The sequence below is a fragment of the Camelina sativa genome, chromosome 3 (assembly GCF_030686135.1).
Source record: "Camelina sativa cultivar CO46 ecotype springtype chromosome 3, ASM3068613v1".
NCBI classification, from domain to species: domain Eukaryota; kingdom Viridiplantae; phylum Streptophyta; class Magnoliopsida; order Brassicales; family Brassicaceae; genus Camelina; species Camelina sativa.
The window spans coordinates 29,177,354-29,197,986 of NC_141882.1; the positions used below are offsets into that span (position 1 = coordinate 29,177,354).

General features: G+C 35.3%; 6 protein-coding genes and 1 pseudogene across 9 annotated transcripts; 2 read left to right on the forward strand and 5 right to left on the reverse strand.

Moving 5' to 3' along the window:
* Positions 1–190: 190 nt before the first annotated feature.
* LOC147947833 (uncharacterized) lies at positions 191–1,411 on the reverse strand. Its single transcript, XM_087507470.1, has 4 exons — positions 1,407–1,411; positions 877–1,357; positions 427–570; positions 191–316 (listed from the first exon to the last, which is right to left on the reverse strand). The coding sequence occupies exons 1-4, from the start codon at positions 1,409–1,411 to the stop codon at positions 191–193; spliced, it is 756 nt and encodes a 251-aa protein (XP_087363596.1).
* Positions 1,412–1,860: 449 nt separating this feature from the next.
* Positions 1,861–3,319, reverse strand: LOC104778175 (26.5 kDa heat shock protein, mitochondrial-like). Its single transcript, XM_010502558.3, has 2 exons — positions 2,760–3,319; positions 1,861–2,390 (listed from the first exon to the last, which is right to left on the reverse strand). The coding sequence occupies exons 1-2, from the start codon at positions 3,043–3,045 to the stop codon at positions 1,972–1,974; spliced, it is 705 nt and encodes a 234-aa protein (XP_010500860.2). The 5' UTR covers positions 3,046–3,319; the 3' UTR covers positions 1,861–1,971.
* Positions 3,320–5,530: 2,211 nt separating this feature from the next.
* Positions 5,531–7,411, reverse strand: LOC104778176 (uncharacterized). Its single transcript, XM_010502559.3, has 2 exons — positions 6,082–7,411; positions 5,531–5,973 (listed from the first exon to the last, which is right to left on the reverse strand). Exons 1-2 carry the CDS (start codon positions 6,233–6,235, stop codon positions 5,717–5,719), a joined length of 411 nt encoding a protein of 136 aa, XP_010500861.1. The 5' UTR covers positions 6,236–7,411; the 3' UTR covers positions 5,531–5,716.
* Positions 7,412–10,270: 2,859 nt separating this feature from the next.
* LOC109130910 (putative F-box protein At4g22170) lies at positions 10,271–14,031 on the forward strand (annotated as a pseudogene).
* An 11-nt stretch (positions 14,032–14,042) lies between these two features.
* LOC104778179 (phospholipase D alpha 2) lies at positions 14,043–18,442 on the reverse strand. 4 transcript variants are annotated; one of them, XM_087507027.1, is made up of 5 exons: positions 17,830–18,442; positions 17,230–17,339; positions 16,730–16,834; positions 14,728–16,633; positions 14,043–14,653 (listed from the first exon to the last, which is right to left on the reverse strand). In XM_087507027.1, the coding sequence occupies exons 3-5, from the start codon at positions 16,823–16,825 to the stop codon at positions 14,220–14,222; spliced, it is 2,436 nt and encodes an 811-aa protein (XP_087363153.1). In that variant the 5' UTR covers positions 16,826–16,834; positions 17,230–17,339; positions 17,830–18,442; the 3' UTR covers positions 14,043–14,219. The 4 variants fall into 4 exon arrangements, with proteins under 4 accessions (XP_087363153.1, XP_087363154.1, XP_087363155.1 ...); XM_087507028.1 differs by having other exon boundaries at positions 17,230–17,329; positions 17,830–18,410; XM_087507029.1 differs by having other exon boundaries at positions 17,230–17,326; positions 17,830–18,217.
* On the forward strand, positions 17,839–19,479 carry LOC104778178 (RHOMBOID-like protein 5). Its single transcript, XM_010502561.2, has 5 exons — positions 17,839–18,226; positions 18,304–18,464; positions 18,543–18,712; positions 18,793–19,052; positions 19,181–19,479. The coding sequence occupies exons 1-5, from the start codon at positions 17,958–17,960 to the stop codon at positions 19,251–19,253; spliced, it is 933 nt and encodes a 310-aa protein (XP_010500863.2). The 5' UTR covers positions 17,839–17,957; the 3' UTR covers positions 19,254–19,479.
* LOC104778177 (DCC family protein At1g52590, chloroplastic) lies at positions 19,304–20,627 on the reverse strand. Its single transcript, XM_010502560.3, has 5 exons — positions 20,401–20,627; positions 20,102–20,159; positions 19,882–19,989; positions 19,697–19,789; positions 19,304–19,601 (listed from the first exon to the last, which is right to left on the reverse strand). The coding sequence occupies exons 1-5, from the start codon at positions 20,576–20,578 to the stop codon at positions 19,520–19,522; spliced, it is 519 nt and encodes a 172-aa protein (XP_010500862.1). The 5' UTR covers positions 20,579–20,627; the 3' UTR covers positions 19,304–19,519.
* Positions 20,628–20,633: the final 6 nt, after the last annotated feature.

The window sequence follows — 20,633 nt, forward strand, 5'->3', positions numbered from 1 at the left end:
GCCAAAAAATCTGCACTTACATTAGCATTTCTAGAAACTAAAGATAAAGAGAAAGAAGAAAATTCCTCCATATCAATCTTGATGTCGTCAAGGTACACCGAGAAAGCTGGCCAGTCGGAAGGAGAAGACACCATCTTCACCAAATCTGAACAGTCTATATAGAAAGCCACCTCTCTGAAATTATGGCCGATCATGCAGCGCATCGCCCACAGGAACGCTTCAGCTTCATCATGTAATGGAGACAAACTTCACCGGAAATTCTTGGCTCCCAAATTCGGCGACGGAGTCTGGAACGAGGTACAACACCATCCAGCACCTGCAAACGGATCACTTGCTTTCCAAGATCCATCTATGAAGCATCGATATCCCGAAAAGACCGTAGGGAGGGAAGTAGTAGCCCCCCCTAGCTGGTAACCCTGAAACTACGGAGATAGAGGGAGAGGTCTCTAGATCGACCTCCACCTGAGCCTGCTGCCACGATGAAGCTTCTCCCTCTGCTATCCTAACAATATCCTCCGGCCGCTCCACAATATTGTCAAAAACGCGTGCATTCCTTGCTGTCCAAATATACTACATAAACCAAAAGAAAGCCGCAACATGAGCCCCGGAATTCTGCTGCCCTAAAAAGTGGTCAACATTTGCATACACTGAATCCGTCAGGAAGGAAATAGGCCCCACTGGCACGTGTGCTAGGGCCCAAACTTGACGGGCCGGAGGACAAACAAAAAGTGCATGGTTTATTGTTTATGTATCCGCTCCACACCGTACGCAACCTAGATCACAAGCAATACCCCGTCGCCCCAAATTTGTCGAAACCGAAATGCATCTAGATAAAACCTGCCACATAAAATGTTGTATTTTAGGAGGGCAACGAACCCTTAAAACACTAGCGAGGAGGGAGGTAATTTCCGGTCCAGAATCAGTTGCCGCAAAAGTCTGAATTACGTCATGACATGGAGTGTGGTAACCTGATTTAACTGTATACAACCCAGTTTTTGTGAAATCCCAACCGAAAGGATCATCCTTTTGGTTACCACCCAATGGAATAGCCCCTATCAATGCAACATCTAGTGGATCAAAATGCTTATTAAGCATATCCATACGCCAAGTGTTTGTCTGTCGATCAATTAACTGATTCATTTGAAGAGAAGGATCCTTTACCAAACCCTTACTTAAAGCTGGTCTCGGGAATTGAGCTGGTACCCAAGGGTCAGACCATATGGAAATGGTGTCCCCGGAGCCAACCCATTTAATAAGCCCTTTATTAACCAGAGAGCGAGCGGAACATATACTCCTCCATCCATAGGAGGGAGAGTATGACCTAATCGGATCCAAAGGATGCGTATTCCTATAGTACCTACTTTAAAAAACCCTGGCAAATAGTGAGTCCGGAACATCAATCATACGCCATAGTTGCTTGGCCAATAAGACCGAATTAAAATCATCCACATTCCTAAAACCGAGTCCACTCAACTGTTTACTAACACACAATTTTTCCCAGGCAAGCAAGCAATGCATGCCCACCATTAGCACTAAAATACTGTATTTAGTAATAACAAATAATTTAATGCGTAACAAAAACTTTATGGAAAATGAAATATGCAGAACATGACTACATGTATAGCATACAAAATGAGCAAAAAAAAAAAACAAATCACTAATACTGTACATTATAGATATGGACTTCTTGTTTTATATTTTTGGCTATATTCTGCGTACAGTAATTACGAAATTAGCAAATTTACGATCCATACAAATAGCAAAGCAAACCACCCAAACAATACAACATTCTTTGCTTGTTCATTTGGTCTATCATATTGTATCATCACTTTTGGCTTCTTTCTTTTGCGCGCAGATCAATTACTGTAAATAGCAATTTATTCCATTCGCATTACAAACATAAAACGAGTACAACATTCTTGGCTTATTCTACCAAAAGAACCAAAAACAACACTCGTACCACTTAGGCTCTTACTCAACAGATATCTCCTGAACATCTTTCTTTGGCTTCTCCGTCCTAGGAATCACAACACTGAGCACACCATTCTTGAGCTCTGCTTTGATATCCTCAACCTTAGCATCATCAGGCAAAGACAAGCTCGTGTTGTAGTAACCATAACTCTTTGAAGACCAGTACTCGTCTTCTTCAGGTGAACCTTTTTCTTCTTCCGCCTTGTGTTCTCCTTTAATCACCAATACTCCATCATCTACCGTGATCTTCACGTCCTCTTTGGTTAGCCCTGGAACATCGTATCTGAGTTTGTAACAGTCGTCTTGCTCTTTCACTTGACCCATTAGTTGAGATGGTCTAATGTTGAAGTTGTCGAAAATTCTGTTTATGTTCTCTGATGCTTGCATCAGAGCGTTTCCTAGACTTGGAGTAAAAAACTCTGTTTTCAAGTAAAATGAGAGAGAAGTTAATTAATTTGATGTGACTTATCCAACGAAAATGTAAAATAATCCAAAACTTCCTGTTATATATATATATATATATAAATCGTGGATCGTTTAAACGAATATCTAAATATCCAAAATTTCAAAAGTTAAGATTTGCAACGGTTCCTCTTGAATTATTCATAATATATTTGTAATTTAATGAAGAACTCTTATCATTTAATAATTTTAATGATCAATCTAAAAACAAAACAAAAATAAAAGTAGTGATAATTTTGCTAAAAATGTATTTCAATGATAAATAAACTAAAATGAAATTATTCATGTTTCTGATAATTATATAGATCAAAGAAATACAAACGTACCATTTAGGGCAGGAGCGAAGTAGCCATGGTCGTCAGTGTTACGCCAGAGACTTTTGCGGCCACGTCTCCGTGGGGAATTGCGTTGAGGAGATTTCTTCTCGGACACACTCACTTGTGTGTTCTTCTTTTCTTCTAGTTGTTCACTAGTAGTCGAAGTAGCCATGTATCTGTATAGCTTCACTGGATTATGTCGATTACTGGCCATACCCCTTTCACAAGATTGACCAATCAGACTAGGAGACAGTTTTTGTTGAAGGTTTCTCAAAGCTAGACGAGCTAGAGCCATTGTTAATTTGCAAATCGATATTTTTCTTGATTTTTTTTTTGTTTTCTTGTTATCTTTGGGTTTGAAAGAAAAAGCCAAGAATTGTTGGATTTATAAGGATGGGATTAGGGTTTATGGTAATTGTTTCTGAGAGGTGCTAGAAGTTTCGAAGAGTTTCTGGTTTTATTTCACTATGGAACCTAATAGGTTCTTGTTTCTTCTAGTTCTACAACATTTTTCTGGATAATCACAAGATTCTTTTCTTTTCAATACTTTTTTTTTTCTTAAATGGAATATTTAAATAAAGATGATGAATAATCGTGACACAAGACCAAACCACCTTGAGCTAGCACATTCTTAGAAAGATCAAAAATCATTTTCGTTTATTCTTGAAATTCGTCTTTAATTTTTCATTTCTTTAAACTAGAGACTTTTGTCACCGTGTATAAAATTTGAATTTCCAAACAACTGTGGCCACTCTATTGTCAGACATTCAATACATAGTTGTAAACGGTACACTGGAACAAATATTAGATTATCAAAATTCAATTGTTTTTCAGTTTGATTTATCAAAAAAAGGTTCTTTCTAAGGCAACTTTGTCGTCAAATCTCTCGTTTTACAATTTGTCTAACCATTTTACCTATTATTACACTCATAAGTCATAAGTAGATATAACTCGTTTTGATCCTCTAAATTTTCAAAACCCTCAGAAACGACAAATAAAATAACCCGTTTGATAATGGTAAAAGCTTGCTGTCATATTGATAAAAAAAAAAAACTATTATATAACAACAGGATGAAATGAAAAATAATAGTGCAAAGGCATGAACCATGCTTAAGGTTTTGCAACTAGAATCTACTTTGTTTTTCTACTTAAAAAACAAACCGTTCATAATCTTTTCTAAAAATCAAAAATGGGACCGTTAACGACATAAAAAGCCATGTGTCCAGAGCATTGTCGAATTATTTAGCTTTTGGACCGACCTTATCCATCTTTGGACCGTTGTTGGCATATTATAGTGGCCTCAGTGTTTATTTGTTTTCTCATTAAACACATCAAATACTAATGGTAAGTTAGGTTACAGTTAGTGGGTAAGCTTCTGGTGAGAAAAAAAAAAAAAAAGAAATAAACTATTAGTAGTATTGAATAAAGAACCAAGATTGTCCCAGTGAATGATTTTTATTAATAGACGTCAATTTTATAACTTTTAGAAAGAAAAAAAAAACAGAGATCCAAATTTTTTATACATAGAGAGTTTATAGTAATTTTGTTTCTTGAATCAGAACCACACTAAACCATGAATAAAGGCGGTCGTCTTTTCAGTTTTAGAGGTGTTGAAATGCATAAAACATAAGCTATGGTCCTGATAGGTTTTATGATTTTCAATAGTTATTAACTATATAATAATTTAATATAAAAATCTAAACAAGAACCAGACACGAATTTTTTTTTTTTTTTTTTGGTGAAACGTCACGTGCTTTTGGCGGTTAGCAATTTGGACCGCCGGTTGGTTTTCGTTTACAGAATACAGTGTCCCATTATGGTTTTGCTACGGTTCACCAAAAACTGACATGTGGAGACTGATGTTAGAAATAGATTTTGGTCAAAATTTGGCTACTTGATCATGAGTAAATATAATTAATGTTACAAGTGTGTATAAAGTTAACAACTGATGATATGTACTTTTTCTTCCTGATATTTTTAAGAAACCGTCAAATTTTGAAAAGAATACGAACCATCGATCATTCACATGTCTCATGTGTGTTATCTTTTGAAGACTAAAGTTATATCATTGATCACTATATTACTTATGAGTCGTCGGTCGAATATTCGGAATATACACAATCATGCTTACAGTTACACTGTTCTTCACTTTGTGCAAAAGATTTGAGAGATAAACTAACATACTAAATAATGTAAACACTTTATTAAATTAATCTATGTTTTAAAACATTTCACGACAAAAAAAGAAACAGTTGTTGCTATTTCTGTTCAGATAACTATTTTGGATTCTAAACTAGAATTTTAAAATATTAATTATGATGGTTCTACAAACATAAATCATCTGCCTCCAGCACAATAATTCAAATCTGACAGCATCAAACCAACATTTATTTAACCGGTCGAACTACTAACAATTCAATTTTATTTTTCTAATAAATACCATTTTTGTCCCTAACTAATCAAAACTATAGTATTTTCACACATACTGTATTAAGAAAATATATTAGAATATATAAGTAAATTAGTGATTAACAATTTCTTAAAGTCATTATATTTCTTAAAGTCTACTGTTCTTTATTACTATTAACTAAAACTTTTCTTTTAAATTTTCTCAACTCTTAAAACCAGTTGATTAATAAAATATGTTTTCGTAATCCTTAAAACCAGTTGATTAATAAATAATAACATATATCCCTTTACTTTTGACTCCTTCAACATATATATAAATCTGGATTTTTGTTTGATATTGGTATATAATCGAATGTTATTTACCCTCTCCCTTGTCGTTAAAAACTCTATTTCAAATGTAAATTACCTAAATCACTACATGGCTGATTTTTCTACTAGAAATTTTACATACAAGAGAATCATCCGAAAAGCTAATAATTATCTACAAAAGTTATAATAATTATCTTTTTTTTTCTATTTTTTTTTCGGGATAACAAAGTTTTTTTATTTTTAAAGGGTCAATAGGAGCACTGAACACGATGAGCTCTGTCCCTGAGAATCCCATTGTACAAAGCTATCCGATTAGCAGGCATGTCGTTTCTACAAACCGAAACGGTCTTCTCCGGTTCAATCATCTGTTCCGGTACAATTCTCTTAAGATTTTGCTCCATCTTCTTACGATACTCTTCACCGTTACCTTTCGGCTCTTTCACATTCTCTGCAAATTTCACTTTCTTCTTCTTCTTCCTCTGTTTCCCCTGTTTCTTCTTTTCCTCTGGCATAAAAAAAAAAAAAAAAAAAAAAAAAGAAAAATTTTTGAAAAATTTGTAGCCCTGAGGAGTGAGGAGGATGATCGGAGAAGAAAAATCGGTGAAAAGGGTACCTGAAGAAAGACAAGAACGGAGGAGGATTTTTTGATCTGATGTCTGAGTACCTGACGAGAATTGGCGGGAAATAGCAAGAAACAGAGCAGTGCTTGAGAAAACCATGGCGGTTGCGATCACTACGCCGTGAGAACAACTTAGTATACAAGTCATGGTTGGTGTGTGTGTTGCTTTCTTGTAAGATTCCTTAGCCAAAGATTCAGAACAGAGAAGAGAGAGAGAGAGAGAGAGAAGGAGAGCAGAGAGGGAGTTGGTGATCAATGAATGTGTAAAGAGAGCATGTGTTGTGTTGCAGAGATATTGTTAGTACCATCAACAACAAAGACAAGTACTGTTTAAAGTTCAACGGTGAGAGATCTCTCTGCTCTCTTTTGGTTTAAATAAAAGTTTTCTTTGAGAATTTGAGTTTGAAAGAAATTAGTGAAAAAGGTCTTCTGAAAATAAATCAAAAGGTGAAGTTATTTGTGTGTGTGCTGTCTTCTCTTTATTATCTTCTGTTGGAAAAAGTAGAGAAAGTGTGTGAACGATTGGGGTTTGGTTTAGTCACAGACTCAGAGACTCCAAAAAAGAAAAAAAAAATCAAGTTGTAAATGGGAAAAATCTTCTATCATAACTAATTCTTCATTGTCTTTAGTCTTACACTATATTTATAACTAGATGCAATGCATTGAGTTATTTTGTTGTAAGATAAAATGATTAAATTATAACTTAGTCAACAAATATTCTCACCATAATAATTTCACTTTGTGGAAAGTTAAAAAAAATATATTACACATTTGTGTGTGTTTTATATAAGTTAGTGGTCAAATTTCTTTACTATTACTATATTTATGATTAGTTAAATATTTATATTTTCTTGATTATATACTACACATTTTGGTGCATATCATTTTTGTTTTATCTTTTAAAAGCCTATGGAATAACTTTAACTAGACGTTATCTATTATGAACTTTATACGATTGTATTAAATTAAAATTTTATGCACGTGTGGTTTAATTTTTACTATATTCAATAATTTTTTTGTAATAATTTATTCAATTACATCTCTCGCCAACTTCTCTTCCTGTGTTTTTTTTTTCTCATTAAAAATGAACTATACGTGGTGTGTATATTTATCAGATAAAAAAAAGAGAAATATGGCAAACGCAGCTGAATAAAAAAATATTTGCGAATAGTGATAAATAATATATATTTATTTTGTGTGTTTTAAAATAAACAATGAAAATTAGGGAGATGTATAAAAATTGGGATGAAGAGAAATCGTAGAAGGACAAGGCATTGAGTGAGTGAGAGAGATGAGATTCTAAAGAGTTCAATGAATCTCTTCCACTCAGTTTGATCCGATCTCTATCATTTAAACATGAAGAAGACAGACACTGGTGTTTACGTGAACATAGGCTCTTGCCAAGTGTCCTGTTTCAAAACCTAATTCTTGCCGCGTTTTGTACGTTAAAAACCTTATCAAAATACGGTACAAACATGTTTTGCATGAGATTTTTGATAAAGAGCCGAGAACTAGCCAATTATAGAAGCCAACATGTAAACTCTTTCGAAACTTCTTGTATCTTTCCGATTGTGATATAGAAGACTAGACCAACTTCTCTTTCTCTTTCTTTGCCAAAAAAAAATATATTCTTCTGTATTCGTTTATAAATAAATATATATATATATATATATATATATATATATATTAACATGAATGATTATAGAAACTTTGCGGACCTAAATTCTAATGTTGGAACTTGGAACTCATTAGAGTGAATTAAAATAGTTACATTGTAATTAAATGACTAACTGTGTAGAGAACAACGTAACTGTAACTTCAAAACCAACTAATAATGATGGAATGGTTGAAGGATTTATACTAAGATTAGAGGGTTATACCCCACTGTAATTTCAATCATGATTAACTTTTATTGTAAACGGTTTAACTTGTATAAACACCGATTTTTACAAGTTAGAGGATTTGTCTTGTTTTGGTTCAAGATTTTCCGGTTAATATAAAAAAGTTTGTAATCTTTTTTTTTTTTTGAAAAAAATGTTAAATTATATTCAAAAGAAAAAATTACGCTTTACATATGCATTTTAGAGTTTAAGCTTACAGAATTTTTGATTTTGCTAAAATAGGGGATGCTAGTAGAGATTAGAGAAAAATTTCTGAATAATGCATCTAGTAACGGGTGGCAAACTATTCCTGAAGACCCGTAGCATAGCGAGCGTCACCCAAACGGTCGATAGCTAGAAGTTGTTGGGCACGCACCTGTTTGTCAAGCCGACCAAGTAGTGCAGTCGGAGAGGTGGGAGCCTCCCCATATCTTCGAGCATTTCGCTCCTGCCAAACAGAGTATAAGGTGAGCTGAAAGGTGTATCGAACTAAGAAACCATGAACTCGATCGGAGTGATCCTCTGCAAGGAACTCCAATAGCCTTGACCAAGTTGTACTGAAACGAGCCTTAATTTCCAGATTAATGTTTTTGTTTTGCAGTTCCGGGGTTTATGTATCACAAATCATATTCTAATTTGCAAATGATAAGATTCAAGCTGCTATCATGGTACGGCTAGTTGTGTTTAGGATACTAACTACTTAAGAGAGAGACATCACAAGAAGTTAAGGTCTAAAAGTTATGACAGAACGTAAAGAAGAAAGAGATTGTCACATGGTTGCTTGACTTTGATGTCCTAAATAACGTCAGCCACACACGTTAACTAAATTTCTTCCTTTTTCACACATCCACGATTAGTGATATTTCTGCTCTGGTAAGCCCGAATAATTTGTGGACTTCCGTAATCCAGTTTTTTTAAGATGTATTTGAGCTTTTGAGGTTGTAGAAAATTTCATATTCAGGTCCAATCTGATTTATATACAAGATAGGACCAATCTTGCCTAACGGCAAACGGGCCAAGTCGAACCGAACCCACTAAACAAGTTTTTCATTTTTTTTCTTCTGCATTTAGTGATCAACCACAGATAAGACTGGTCTATAATAATACAGGATCTCACAGTCTCTAATTATAGTTTAACTAGTTGTAGAACCGATTGTATCAGAATGAGTCGGACGAACTCCTGATCACAAACATGCATATCTAGGAATAAAGCCATGACTGTTTTGAAAGTGAAAGCCAATATTATATTTGCCTTGGCGATTATATATTATTATAATATTCTAATGTTTTAACAAAAATCATAATATATAACTTCTTTACTTGTTTCTTCAATTTAATTTATATAAAAAATTTTTTTTCTTATTAATATTAGTCTATCTTAGTAATATTCCGGTAGTATATTTATAAAAATAACCAAGAATGTAAACACAATTACATCACAAAAACATTGCAACAAAAAAAAAAAAGTAATTGAAATGCATTTTTTTGGTAGGCTTAACAATTGAAGTATAACTCAAATTTGATTTACTGATTTTAATTTAGAAATTTTAACAACAAATTACACCAAAAATTTAATTACATGGGTGTCACATGAACCCCTTATTTGTTAGCTAGCTCAGCCATTAAACTCATACTCTTGCTTTGAAGATATATGGGTTATGGGGTTTATAAAGTAGACTTTGGAATTTTTGGGCATAATTCATGATTCATAAATTGTGTTTAACAAAGAATAAAGATTTATAAATTGTATTCCGAGTCTTTCTAGTACTTTATTATCATAATTTTTTTCTTTTACATTAAGCTCGAAGAACCGTTAAATTATTCTGAAATTGTAATGTCATCCGCAATGTAAGATCTAGTGAAGAGGAAAGAAATAATAATAAATTGTTGGCATATGTATTTGAATCCACGACCAATTAGACAATAACAACTTTATCAAGTTCAAAAATTAATCAAACTGTCATGATATATATATATATATATATAGATGTATTTCTATATAGAGCAAATTTTGTTCACGTGTAATTTGGTTCCTAAACACCCTTTACATTGCTTCTGTTTCTTGATTTTTGTATGACCTAAAAGCCATGCATTTAGAGTAAGTTCAGAACAAAACCCGCGAGATCTCTGTGAACATTTGGAAAATCTTCCGGCTAGGTCAGTTTTGATACTTAGGGTTATTTTTTTATTATTATTATAAATTCTCTGGGTTTTTCACGTTTTGGAATTTGGAATTTGAGTTTTGGAGATACATTTTGGATATGAATATATAGAGGGCACAAGATGTTTTACGTCATCAGAAGATGCTTGAAGCAGCTTCACATGGTGGGCCTGGTTGTATTGGTGTTCAACATGTAAATGTAAGTGTGATCAATCTGGTAATTTATCAAAAATTTTAAGTAATTCTGAAACAAAATGGAACTCTCTATCTTCTTGTAGGTTCACTCGCCCCCTACTTTTGGATCTTCAACAAAGGAGGATCATCTTCAGATCACGTTCTCAGCAATTGAGATACCATATCTTCTTGTTTCGGTTTGTTCTTCCATTTACAAACCTGATGTTTGATTATGCTTTGTTCTTCGAGCCTGACTGTTTGATTGATTGTGTCTTCTTTCTTTGTTTCAGCTTATTCTGTTGCTTCAAGACATTGGTCTCAACATTCATGAGACCAATGCCTTTTCAACTTCAAATGGGCTTTCTCTGCTTGTGTTTGTCGTTGATGGTTGGCCAAGTGATGATACAGACAAACTCATCGACTTGTTGACACTCAGGTTGTCAAGTCGAAAGGTACTTCTCTTACTTTTGTGAAAATTTACTTTGAGACTTCTCCTCTTACTTCATTGATTGAATTTTTTTGTTCTTGTTTTGGGATTATTAGGGCATCTCCAACCTACCTCTATATTTGCTTTTTAACTCTATTTTAGAGTAAAATCTACTCCAACTCATCTCTATTTCTAACTTTATAATATAGATCTCTATTTTTTCCTCTATATATAGAGGAACTCTATTTTTTTCTCTATAATAGAGTTGAATTTTTTTATTTATAAAGTGGTCCTTGAACTTTTAACACTTTTATATTTATGATCAAAATAAATAAAATATATATTTAAATAATTTAGTAATATAATGCAATGTATTTCTTTTAATAAATGTGATATTTAAATAATATTTATGAATGTTAAAAATTTAAATAATGTCATAATTTTATGAAAGTTTCACAAATACTAAAATAAATGGGTTAGTTTGCAACTTTTATAAGTAAAAGGTATTAATAGTAAAATAAAAAAGGAATCTCTACAGAATATTCTTTTTTAGAGGAAAAAATAGAGGTATCCATTGGAGCAAAAATCACCTCTATTTTAGAGTTCCTCTATTTTAGAGGTAAAAATAGAGAAAACCATTGAAGATGGTCTTAAAGGAAATCACCATGAGTACGCTCAAGCTTGGAAAAGTAATGGCATCCGGCTCATATTGGGACTTGTGAGTTTTATTTTACTGTTTTGCAGTTTTCATAATTCATACTTGTCCAAGTTTCTTTCAATTGTTTGTTCTTTCATGACAATCATAGGTACTGGCACTTATCAAAGGTCTCCAATGATCAAAGTGTACTTTATCAAAGTTTTTCATTCTTTTTTTTCTTCTGCATTTAGTGATCAACCACAGATAAGACTGGTCTATAATAATACAAGATCTGACAGTCTCTAACTATTGTAAACTAGTTGTAGAACCGATTGTATCAGAATGAGACCGAGCGAACTCCTGATCACAAACATGCATATCTAGGAATAAAGCCATGACTGTTTTGAAAGTGAAAGCCAATATTATATTTGCCTTGGCGGTTATATTTATAATATTCTAATGTTTTAACAAAAATCATAATATATAACTTGTTTACTTGTTTGTTCAATTTAATTTATATCGAAAAATAAATCTTTTTTCTTATTACTATTAGTCTATCTTAGTAATATTCCGGTAGTATATTTATAAAAATAACCAAGAATGTAAACACAATTACATCACAAAAACATTGCAACAATAAAAAAAGTAATTGACATGCATTTTTTTGGTAGGCTTGAGAATTGAAGTATAACTCAAATTTGATTTACTGATTTTATTTTAGAAATTTTAACAACAAATTACACCAAAAATTTAATTACATGGGTCCCCTTACTTGTTAGCTAGCTCCGCCATTAAACTCATACTCTTGCTTCGAAGATATATGGGTTATGGGGTTTATAAAGTAGACTTTGGAATTTTTGGGCATAATTCATGATTCATAAATTGTGTTTAACAAAGAATAAAGATTTATATATTGTATTCCTAGTCTTTCTAGTACTTTATTATCATAATTTTTTTCTTTTACATTGAGCTCGAAGGACCGTTAAATTATTACGAAATTGTAATGTCATCCGCAATGTAAGATCTAGTGAAGAGGAAAGAAATAATAATAAATTGTTGGCATATGTATTTGAATCCACGACCAATTAGACAATAACAACTTTATCAAGATAGTTCAAAAATTAATCAAACTGTCATGATATATATATATATATATATATGTATTTCTATATAGAGCAAATTTTGTTCACCTATAATTTGGTTCCTAAACACCCCTTTGCATTGCTTATGTTTCTTGATTTTTGTATGACCTAAAAGTCATGCATTTAGAGTAAGTTCAGAATAAATCCTTATATTATTAAGGTAACGATGTGGTATGTTTACAACTTCTCATGTTAGGTGTATATATAGGCTCGTATGCGATTAACAAGAACAAAACCTAGTTCACAGTAAAATCTCAGAGGCGAAGGTGAGAATAGCCACATCACAATATGAGCGTCTCAGACACAAAACCTGGTCCGATCTCCCTCCAGATCTTTTGATATCGGTGTTCGAACGCCTAAGCTTTGCTAATTTCCAAGGAGCTAAATCCGTGTGTTCATCTTGGTACTCAGCTTCGAGACAATCGCAGATCCCGTGGCTAATTCTCTTCCCCGTAGACGACGACAAGAACAACAACAATAACTTTTCATGCACGTTATTCAACCCCGAGGAAAAGCACAAACTTTACAAAACGCAAGATCTTGGTGTGGAATTTGCAAAGAGTGTTTGTATGGCAACCCATGGAAGTTGGCTCCTAATGCGTGATCCTCGGCGAGATCCTCTTTCTAATATCTACATTTTGAACCTCTTTACACACGAGAGGATCGATCTACCTCCTGTAGAGTTATTGTGGAAATATTATGAATTAAGCATTGCAAGTGAGAAAAGAATGAGGTACAGATTATGTATGGCTTACGTTCCCCTGTGTTTTATGTTGAAGAGAAAACCAAAGATTATGTAGTTGTTTGGGGACTTATAAATTGGTGTGTAGTTTATTTCAAGAAAGGAGATACCTCGTGGAACCAAAAACCACAAACTCCAGATTGTTTCCACATGGTTTACAAGGATCACAAGCTTTACTTCTTAAGCTACTTTTATGGTAGTTTTAAAATCTTCGATTTTTCTGGAGAGGTTGTAGAACAAACATTTCAATCTTGTGTTCGTGTGGAACTCTTTCAGATAGGTAGACAACTTCGTCAATTAAGTAATTCATGGAGCATTTGTGCCACACAACTTGTAGTCACCGTAACTGGAGATGTTCTCAAGGTTGAAAAATGGTGGAGACCTAGGGATAGATCCTGGTCCTTTCGTGTTTTCAAGGTTTATTCATCAGGGTCAGGGTTCATCAAGAATCCAGAACGGATTCATTCATTGGGCGACGAGTTAATGCTTTTCGATCAAGGCATCACTGTGCTCGCCAATAACACTGATGGATTCATTAGAGATTCCATCTATTTCAAGACTGCTCATGGAAAGAATACTAGTGATGATATCTTTATCTTCAATCTCGAGACACAGGAGACAGAGCAGCCGCCTCTGCACGCATTGTTTGATAGTTCTCCAATTCAAGTCTATAGAGCTCAATGGTTCTTACCAAGTTTCACTCATACATGATGTTGATCTCAACAAACAATGTTCTTGTTGTTTTTTTTATTTTCTTTTTTTTGTTTTAATGATGATCACATCCACGTCCCATTTTAATAATATAAAAAATGATAGTAATAGATAAAATTCAGAAGTTCAACAGTAATTAGCAACAAAACAAGTATCAAAACAGACCAACAAAGCAACTACTATGGTTTTATAGCTCTTATTCAGCAAAAGAAACGAGAAGAAAGTGTTATTTATTACCTATAGATACTGCCACTGAGCTTAGGTTGTAAGAATAGGAGGCATGTAATCAGATTTAACACCAAGGATGCGGGCTTTTGTGTCGGGAAAGAATTCACATCCGGGAAGCTCAGTGATGTTCCCTTCACTAGCAATACCGATCGGGTAGCGAAGTAGATGACCAGGAAGATCATGTTCAAGTGACTCACTTGCGTAAAGATCCCAATACTTATCAGCAACACGGTTAACTTTCTGGATACATTCTCGGCTCGATGGTTCGAGGAAGGTTTCATCGAGCATTCCTAAATGTTCATACCACAACGACATGCGGAATCCATGGATTTGACCTCGAGCTGGCTGTCTTGTCGAGAGATGATATGGCTGATAGCCTCCCATTGCTATCTCTGAGTCTCTTGCACCATCCATTGACCTCTGGTTGATATTTGCTGATCCGATTATAATGTACTCATCGTCAACTGCAAAAGATTAGATGTTGAACAATTTGGTCGATATTAGAAACCATAAATTCTGAACGTGTTAATACTCTTACCTATCATCATCTTAGTGTGAACATAGATCATGAAGCGGCGTGCTTCCTGTGCTCTGATATAGTCAGTGTCTGGTTCAGGTTTCTCTGAAGGCACATACTCTCCATCTTTCTTAACTTCTCGGTTTCCAAGGCAGAAGAATGTTAGATAATCTCGAGGATCCTCACCCTCGAGTCCCTTTTCTCTAAGTGCCTTGATTACATCTTTGTACATCATCTCCATTGTTCTTTTCTGCCAATCTAATATAGCTTGAACTGATCCACTCTCAGGAATCCCTTCAGGCCACATTGGAACAACAACATAAACCTTAAACTTCTCTCCCGCTTTGATCTTGCTAACAATCTTCAAAGATAGCTCCTTTGGAATCAAATGCAGAGCATTGATTTCTTCAGGTTTGATTCCATCAGCACTCCAAGCAAAAGAGCTTCCAAGGAAGTACTGGTTTTCGATATAGATGAAGTCTTTAGCTCGTCTAATCGCGTGAATGTAAGCATCTTGGATACTCCTGTCAATGATATTATCTTTTCCACTCACAAGACCTGCTTCAGCTGCAGCTTCAGGGGAGTCAGGAAATCCAGCAGCTGCTCCACCATCAATTGATCTAAACAACTGAACATTCCACACATCGTGATCCTCTGCGAACAGAACAGGAGAAGGCGGGATGATAACATCGCCAAGTTCTCTCATTTTAACCAAGATATCTTTACCGCCTTGTCTATTCCATCTCTGCTCGAAATTATACAAGACATCCCAAGCAATAGGTCCTTCAAGGCGACAGTGAATGTCATGCCACGGCTCTCTAGGACCACCTTTGGTTATCGCAGCGCCAGTGAAGTTCGGTTGATGGAAGTCATCGTGATGTGCAGTGTCCAACGTTCTAAACAAGGAGTGAAACGGAGTGTCGTATCTTCCATCACAAAGATCAAGACCACCAACAAAACTCACAATTCTTCTAGATCTTGATCCTCCCCCACTAGGCATTTCACTGTCTACAACAACAATCTTTTGGTGATGAGTGAACATAGTTGAGATTTGCAAGTTTTGGACAATGCTTCCACCATCATCAGGGTTACGTGGACACAAAATACAGTTCACGTCAGTTCCTCTGAAAAAATTCTCAGTTTCTTCATCATGAGTGGCCATAAGTCCATCTTTTTTCAGCACATCAACTGATGTTCTGTCATCCCAAACAAGCAAAATAACCTTAACACCTTCACTAGCTTTCTTCTTGAGTAGCTCACCAACAGTCACATCTCCTCCTTGTTTAGGTCTCCTCGAGTCCCTCACCAAAGATATCTCAGTGTAAACAGACCAACCAGTAATGTAAATCAAGTGCTTCGCATTAGTTATGGCGTCGAATATATCCTCCCAACATCGACTTGCCTCGTAGTTCTTCCCTCCCGCTAGAGGGATCTTTGGGACAAAGTTTCCAGGAATATGAGCATCTTGATACAGAGAAACTTTGCAGCCTCTTCTCTGAGAGAAGAATGTGTAAGGAACACCTGGAAACTTTGCACTTTTGATACCTCGGTTCCAGTTTTTATCCTTCTCAACACCAAAATATTGGAGTTTCACATGGATCTTGGATCCTCCAGCAATGGGGTTTTTCTCATTATCTAAGATCTCAACCCATCTGTCAACTTCTTCACCATGCAAAATATCTTCCACGGGAACATAACCTCTTCCGATCAACGTAGCGCCAATCGGATTAGCGTCTTTAACTGTGAATATAACATGTTTAGCCATGTGACCACAGTAAATATGAAAAGATTCATACCACTTTGGGTTTTTTGGTTCCTTTGATATCTTCCTAGTTCTTCCAACTCTTGCTTTCTCTAGATCGATTGTAGCGTAAAGCTGAGTTTCTCCTTTGCCAACACCAATTGTTTCTTCTACATTTGCTAGAATCTGGAAAGAATATTAAAAACAGAACACTGAAGAGATGAAGGAACGTTTTAGTAGTATCTTATTTAACTTATAAATGAGAGACAAAAACTGACATACCGATCCTAAGAAACCTGATCTACCTCCTTCAGCATTGAGACGATCAACTTCATAGATTGTCGCGTGCAATCTTCCATGTAACAAAAACTCTTCCATTTTTTCCACCTGTAACATCATGTAACAATATAACATATTAGTAATAGTCATACATTAGGTTAGCAAAGTTAGAAACACCCCTACATATATATTTGAAGCAAATTTATGCGTGCAGCGAGGAATCTACAAGTAAAAGTCATTAACCGTAATCAGAACAGATGAAATCCTGAATCTCAGGTAACTGATCTAGATCAAAACAAAATCATATCAGAGAGCCAGTTTCAGAGGGTAATCAAAATTCCACATTATGAACGACAATGGTAGAGTGCAATCAAAGCATATATGAGTTTCCTACTTGACTCAAAACAAGAATACCAGAAACCTGTATGTGATTTGTGAACCCCAAGATAAACGTAAGACACAAGATTTGCAAAGGAGAGGAAGATAAAAGAAAAAGAATCTACCTGCAAAATTCTCAGAGACTGAGAGAGATGGGAGAAGCTCGTTTGGAACAATTCAGTATTTGATCCGAGAAGGAAGCTGCTTTGTGTGTGGAGGAGCCTGCTGAATGTTTCTGTGATATTAATAGAAGGTGAAACGAGTTTTACAAATTAACTAATTTAGTAATACTAAAAACACTGGCTGTGAGTTTAAAACGTTGATGCCTACTACGTGTCCAAATGCAGATTAATTAACGATACTAAACTCGCTCTCAAAAATGCTCTACTGATTAGAAATCGGTTACTAAAAAAAAGTTAACCAAAAATAGATCAATGTCAAGACATGAATTAATTTAATTATCGCAGAATTTACACAACGAACACATAAGAAATTAAATTTCCAGGTCAATGTATATTTTGATGTATAATGTATGAATTTTATGTGGTAGCCTTTTAAAAGAATGATTCAATTTAAATCAGTTCGTTTTTATTTTTTAGTTTCCAATCTGGTTATGATTGGAATCCGTTTGGTTTGGATCAAACACCAAACAAATTTACCGAACATAACTGCCTAATGTAATTAAGGAAAAAAAAAGAGAGAGACTAAAAAGTAAAAATTCTTACTTTGGCCACAAGATTGTCCGGATCTCTCTCTCAGCTTCACATTTTCCACCAATTTAGGGGTTCAATCTAATCCTCAAACCTAACCCAAAAAACCAACGAGGAAACGCGCGTGATTCTCTTTTCCAGAAATGGGGAAGAGACCGCCGATTCCACCAGATATCGAACGCGGACCACCACCACCACCAGCGCGACCACAGTTTCGCCCGCCCATTCCCGTGCCATGGGTTGCGTGGCTCGTGCCTCTCATTTTAGCAGCCAACTTCGTCACATTCGCTACCACCATGTATTTGAACGATTGCCCCGCAAGATCAGATGAGTGTATCTTGTTTGATATCCTTGGAAGGCTTTCGTTTCAACCGATTAAGGAGAACATGCTTCTCGGTCCATCTATTCCCACGTAAGGAAGGACTTGTTGATTCCACAATGTGTTTTCGTTTCTGTTCATGTTTCTGAATCTGTTCTTGTTGAATTCAGGCTGAGAAAACTGGGAGCTCTTGAAAGGAGACTTGTGGAGGAAGGTGAGAAATGGCGTCTCATCTCTTGCATATGGCTTCACGGTGGTTTCCTTCACTTGTTGGCTAACATGATCAGCTTAATGTGTATCGGAATGCGCCTTGAACAAGAATTTGGATTCTGTAAGACCCTTTAAACCCCCTCTATCTTCCATCATCAAGATTGCTTTGATCTGATTTAAGAGTTTGGTGAAATTACAGTGAGAATTGGAGCTTTGTATGTGATCTGCGGGCTTGGAGGAAGCCTGATGTCTTGCTTAACAGATTCCCAAGGAGAACGTGTATCAGTCGGAGCATCTGGTGCTTTGTTCGGATTACTCGGTGCAATGCTCTCAGAGCTTATCACAAACTGGACAATCTACGAAAATAAGGTATAAAGATGTTTTCATTATTAAAAGCTGATCTTAATGGTGCATTACTGAAAGCTAATCTTAATCTTTTTATGTTGTAGTGTACTGCGCTTATGACATTAATCCTGATCATTGTACTGAATCTAAGCGTCGGGTTCTTACCGCGTGTGGACAATTCTGCTCATTTTGGAGGATTCATAGCTGGATTCTTCCTCGGGTTCGTCCTTCTTCTCCGTCCGCAGTACGGATACGTGAACCCCAAATACATTCCCGCTGGTTATGACATGAAACACAAGAAATCAAAACACAAGTGTTACCAACACATTTTGAGGTTTACATCTCTAGCCATCCTTCTTGCGGGGTAAGTTCACAAAAGATTCAATGAACCATACAAAATGTAATCCCTGCAGGTGGATGAAAAAGTAGTTGCATTCTCCATCAACACTTAAACAAAGTAAATGATTGAAATTTTCCTTGAAATTTCTGCAGATTCATTGCGGCATATAGTAAGCTTCTCAGAGAACATACCATACAGAGCACGCCAATCAGAGATTTCAATTAGGAGCTTGTAGCCAGCAGACCAGTTACATATTCTCTAAAGAAAAAGGCTAATTCACACAATCCCAAGGTTTTCCATATATAACACAAATATCAACATCATAGAGGTTATACATTTAAAGAGTACATGGTTCGAAAAGTACTACATATGTATCTGTTGTTCAATGGCTGTTGTAAACTATACATCTGTATAAAAGCATATATTAAACTGTAGGAAACATTTTTTTTTACTATTATGGCAAAGTAGGAACACAATTCGATAATGTATTCTTAGATCTCACATGAATCAGATCGACCAAACATTGCATACCGGTTGTTTGCAACATTTTCATACAAAAAGTCCCTCACAAACCTGCAACATGTCAAAAGAACAGTGTTTATTAAGATCAAATCACTGGAGAGGCGTCTACACTACCGCGATATTTTAAACTTTAATCGAGAACTTACAGAGGCGCAAATTGAATGAAGAATGCAAGCTGTGGAAATGGTAAGTCAATGTAGTTCATGATCTTCAACACAGCTTCAGACTTTATGTAAGACCTGAAGAGAAGAAGATAAACACATACCACTCACTTGATGGCCTATAAAGTTCTCTCTTTTCTTTGGTTCATATCGAAACACACAAAATTTACCTATCTTTCTCCACAAGTACGACACTCGATATATCATCAGGAGCTCTTCCTGATCGCATCAAGAGTTTCTTCCCCGTTTCGCTCTGTAACGCTTCAAACCTTATGCTCCTGTAAAACATCTCCATAGTTTGTTTCCTTCAATTTCAGTTCTTTATAAAACCTCCAGTGAAAAGACTGAAACTTTGAACTAGACATTGATGAATCAAAATCAAACACTAACCTGTTTCGATCATGGTCTTTAACAAATTTCACACCTCCATTGCAAAGATTGCAAACACCTATCATAGTAGAACACGAAAGAGTTCTAAGATTCAAATAAACATAAAGTTTACTACTTCGAACCAGAATTCCAGAAAAGTGAAATATGTTACAAAACTTATATAACTATATCCGTTGAGATGTGTATAAAACTATAGCCTAAGTGAAAATTTTGGGAATTAAAAAAAAATCAGACAAACTAAAACATTAAAGATAGAAGTCGATTTCAACTGAATTCAAAGATTGGAGAAACGTGAGTACCGTCGAACAACATGATCGGCCTCTTGTCTTCTTCGAAAAAACTTGAAGTTTCCTTAACCCAATCCACTGAATCGCGACGAAACGTGCTCTGGTTAGCAGAAGCAGAAACTCTCATTCTAACTTGCGCACGCGAAGGAACGGTGAATCGCCCGAAACTCGCCGGAATAAGAATCGCCATCTCAAGCCTTCTCGCCGGATAACTCAGAAACGGTAAACTTCTCCGGTGAGCCACT

Coding starts and splice junctions, on each gene's coding strand:
- LOC147947833 (XM_087507470.1), bottom strand. Junction 571..876: donor TCCTCGCTAGTGTTTTAAGG/GTTCGTTGCCCT, acceptor TGGTTTATGTAG/TATATTTGGACAGCAAGGAA. Junction 317..426: donor AGACCTCTCCCTCTATCTCC/GTAGTTTCAGGG, acceptor ATCCGTTTGCAG/GTGCTGGATGGTGTTGTACC.
- LOC104778175 (XM_010502558.3), bottom strand. CDS start 3,045: ATGGCTCTAGCTCGTCTAGCTTTGAGAAACCTTCAACAAAAACTGTCT. Junction 2,391..2,759: donor CTTCGCTCCTGCCCTAAATG/GTACGTTTGTAT, acceptor ACTTGAAAACAG/AGTTTTTTACTCCAAGTCTA.
- LOC104778177 (XM_010502560.3), bottom strand. CDS start 20,578: ATGGCGATTCTTATTCCGGCGAGTTTCGGGCGATTCACCGTTCCTTCG. Junction 19,990..20,101: donor AAAGACCATGATCGAAACAG/GTTAGTGTTTGA, acceptor GATGTTTTACAG/GAGCATAAGGTTTGAAGCGT. Junction 19,602..19,696: donor TTCATTCAATTTGCGCCTCT/GTAAGTTCTCGA, acceptor GACATGTTGCAG/GTTTGTGAGGGACTTTTTGT.
- LOC104778179 (XM_087507026.1), bottom strand. CDS start 16,846: ATGATGTTACAGGTGGAAAAAATGGAAGAGTTTTTGTTACATGGAAGA. Junction 16,634..16,729: donor GATCAGGTTTCTTAGGATCG/GTATGTCAGTTT, acceptor TATTCTTTCCAG/ATTCTAGCAAATGTAGAAGA. Junction 14,654..14,727: donor TCACACTAAGATGATGATAG/GTAAGAGTATTA, acceptor AATCTTTTGCAG/TTGACGATGAGTACATTATA.
- LOC104778176 (XM_010502559.3), bottom strand. CDS start 6,235: ATGACTTGTATACTAAGTTGTTCTCACGGCGTAGTGATCGCAACCGCC. Junction 5,974..6,081: donor CCGTTCTTGTCTTTCTTCAG/GTACCCTTTTCA, acceptor TTTTTATGCCAG/AGGAAAAGAAGAAACAGGGG.
- LOC104778178 (XM_010502561.2), top strand. CDS start 17,958: ATGGGGAAGAGACCGCCGATTCCACCAGATATCGAACGCGGACCACCA. Junction 18,713..18,792: donor GGACAATCTACGAAAATAAG/GTATAAAGATGT, acceptor TTTATGTTGTAG/TGTACTGCGCTTATGACATT. Junction 19,053..19,180: donor CTAGCCATCCTTCTTGCGGG/GTAAGTTCACAA, acceptor AAATTTCTGCAG/ATTCATTGCGGCATATAGTA.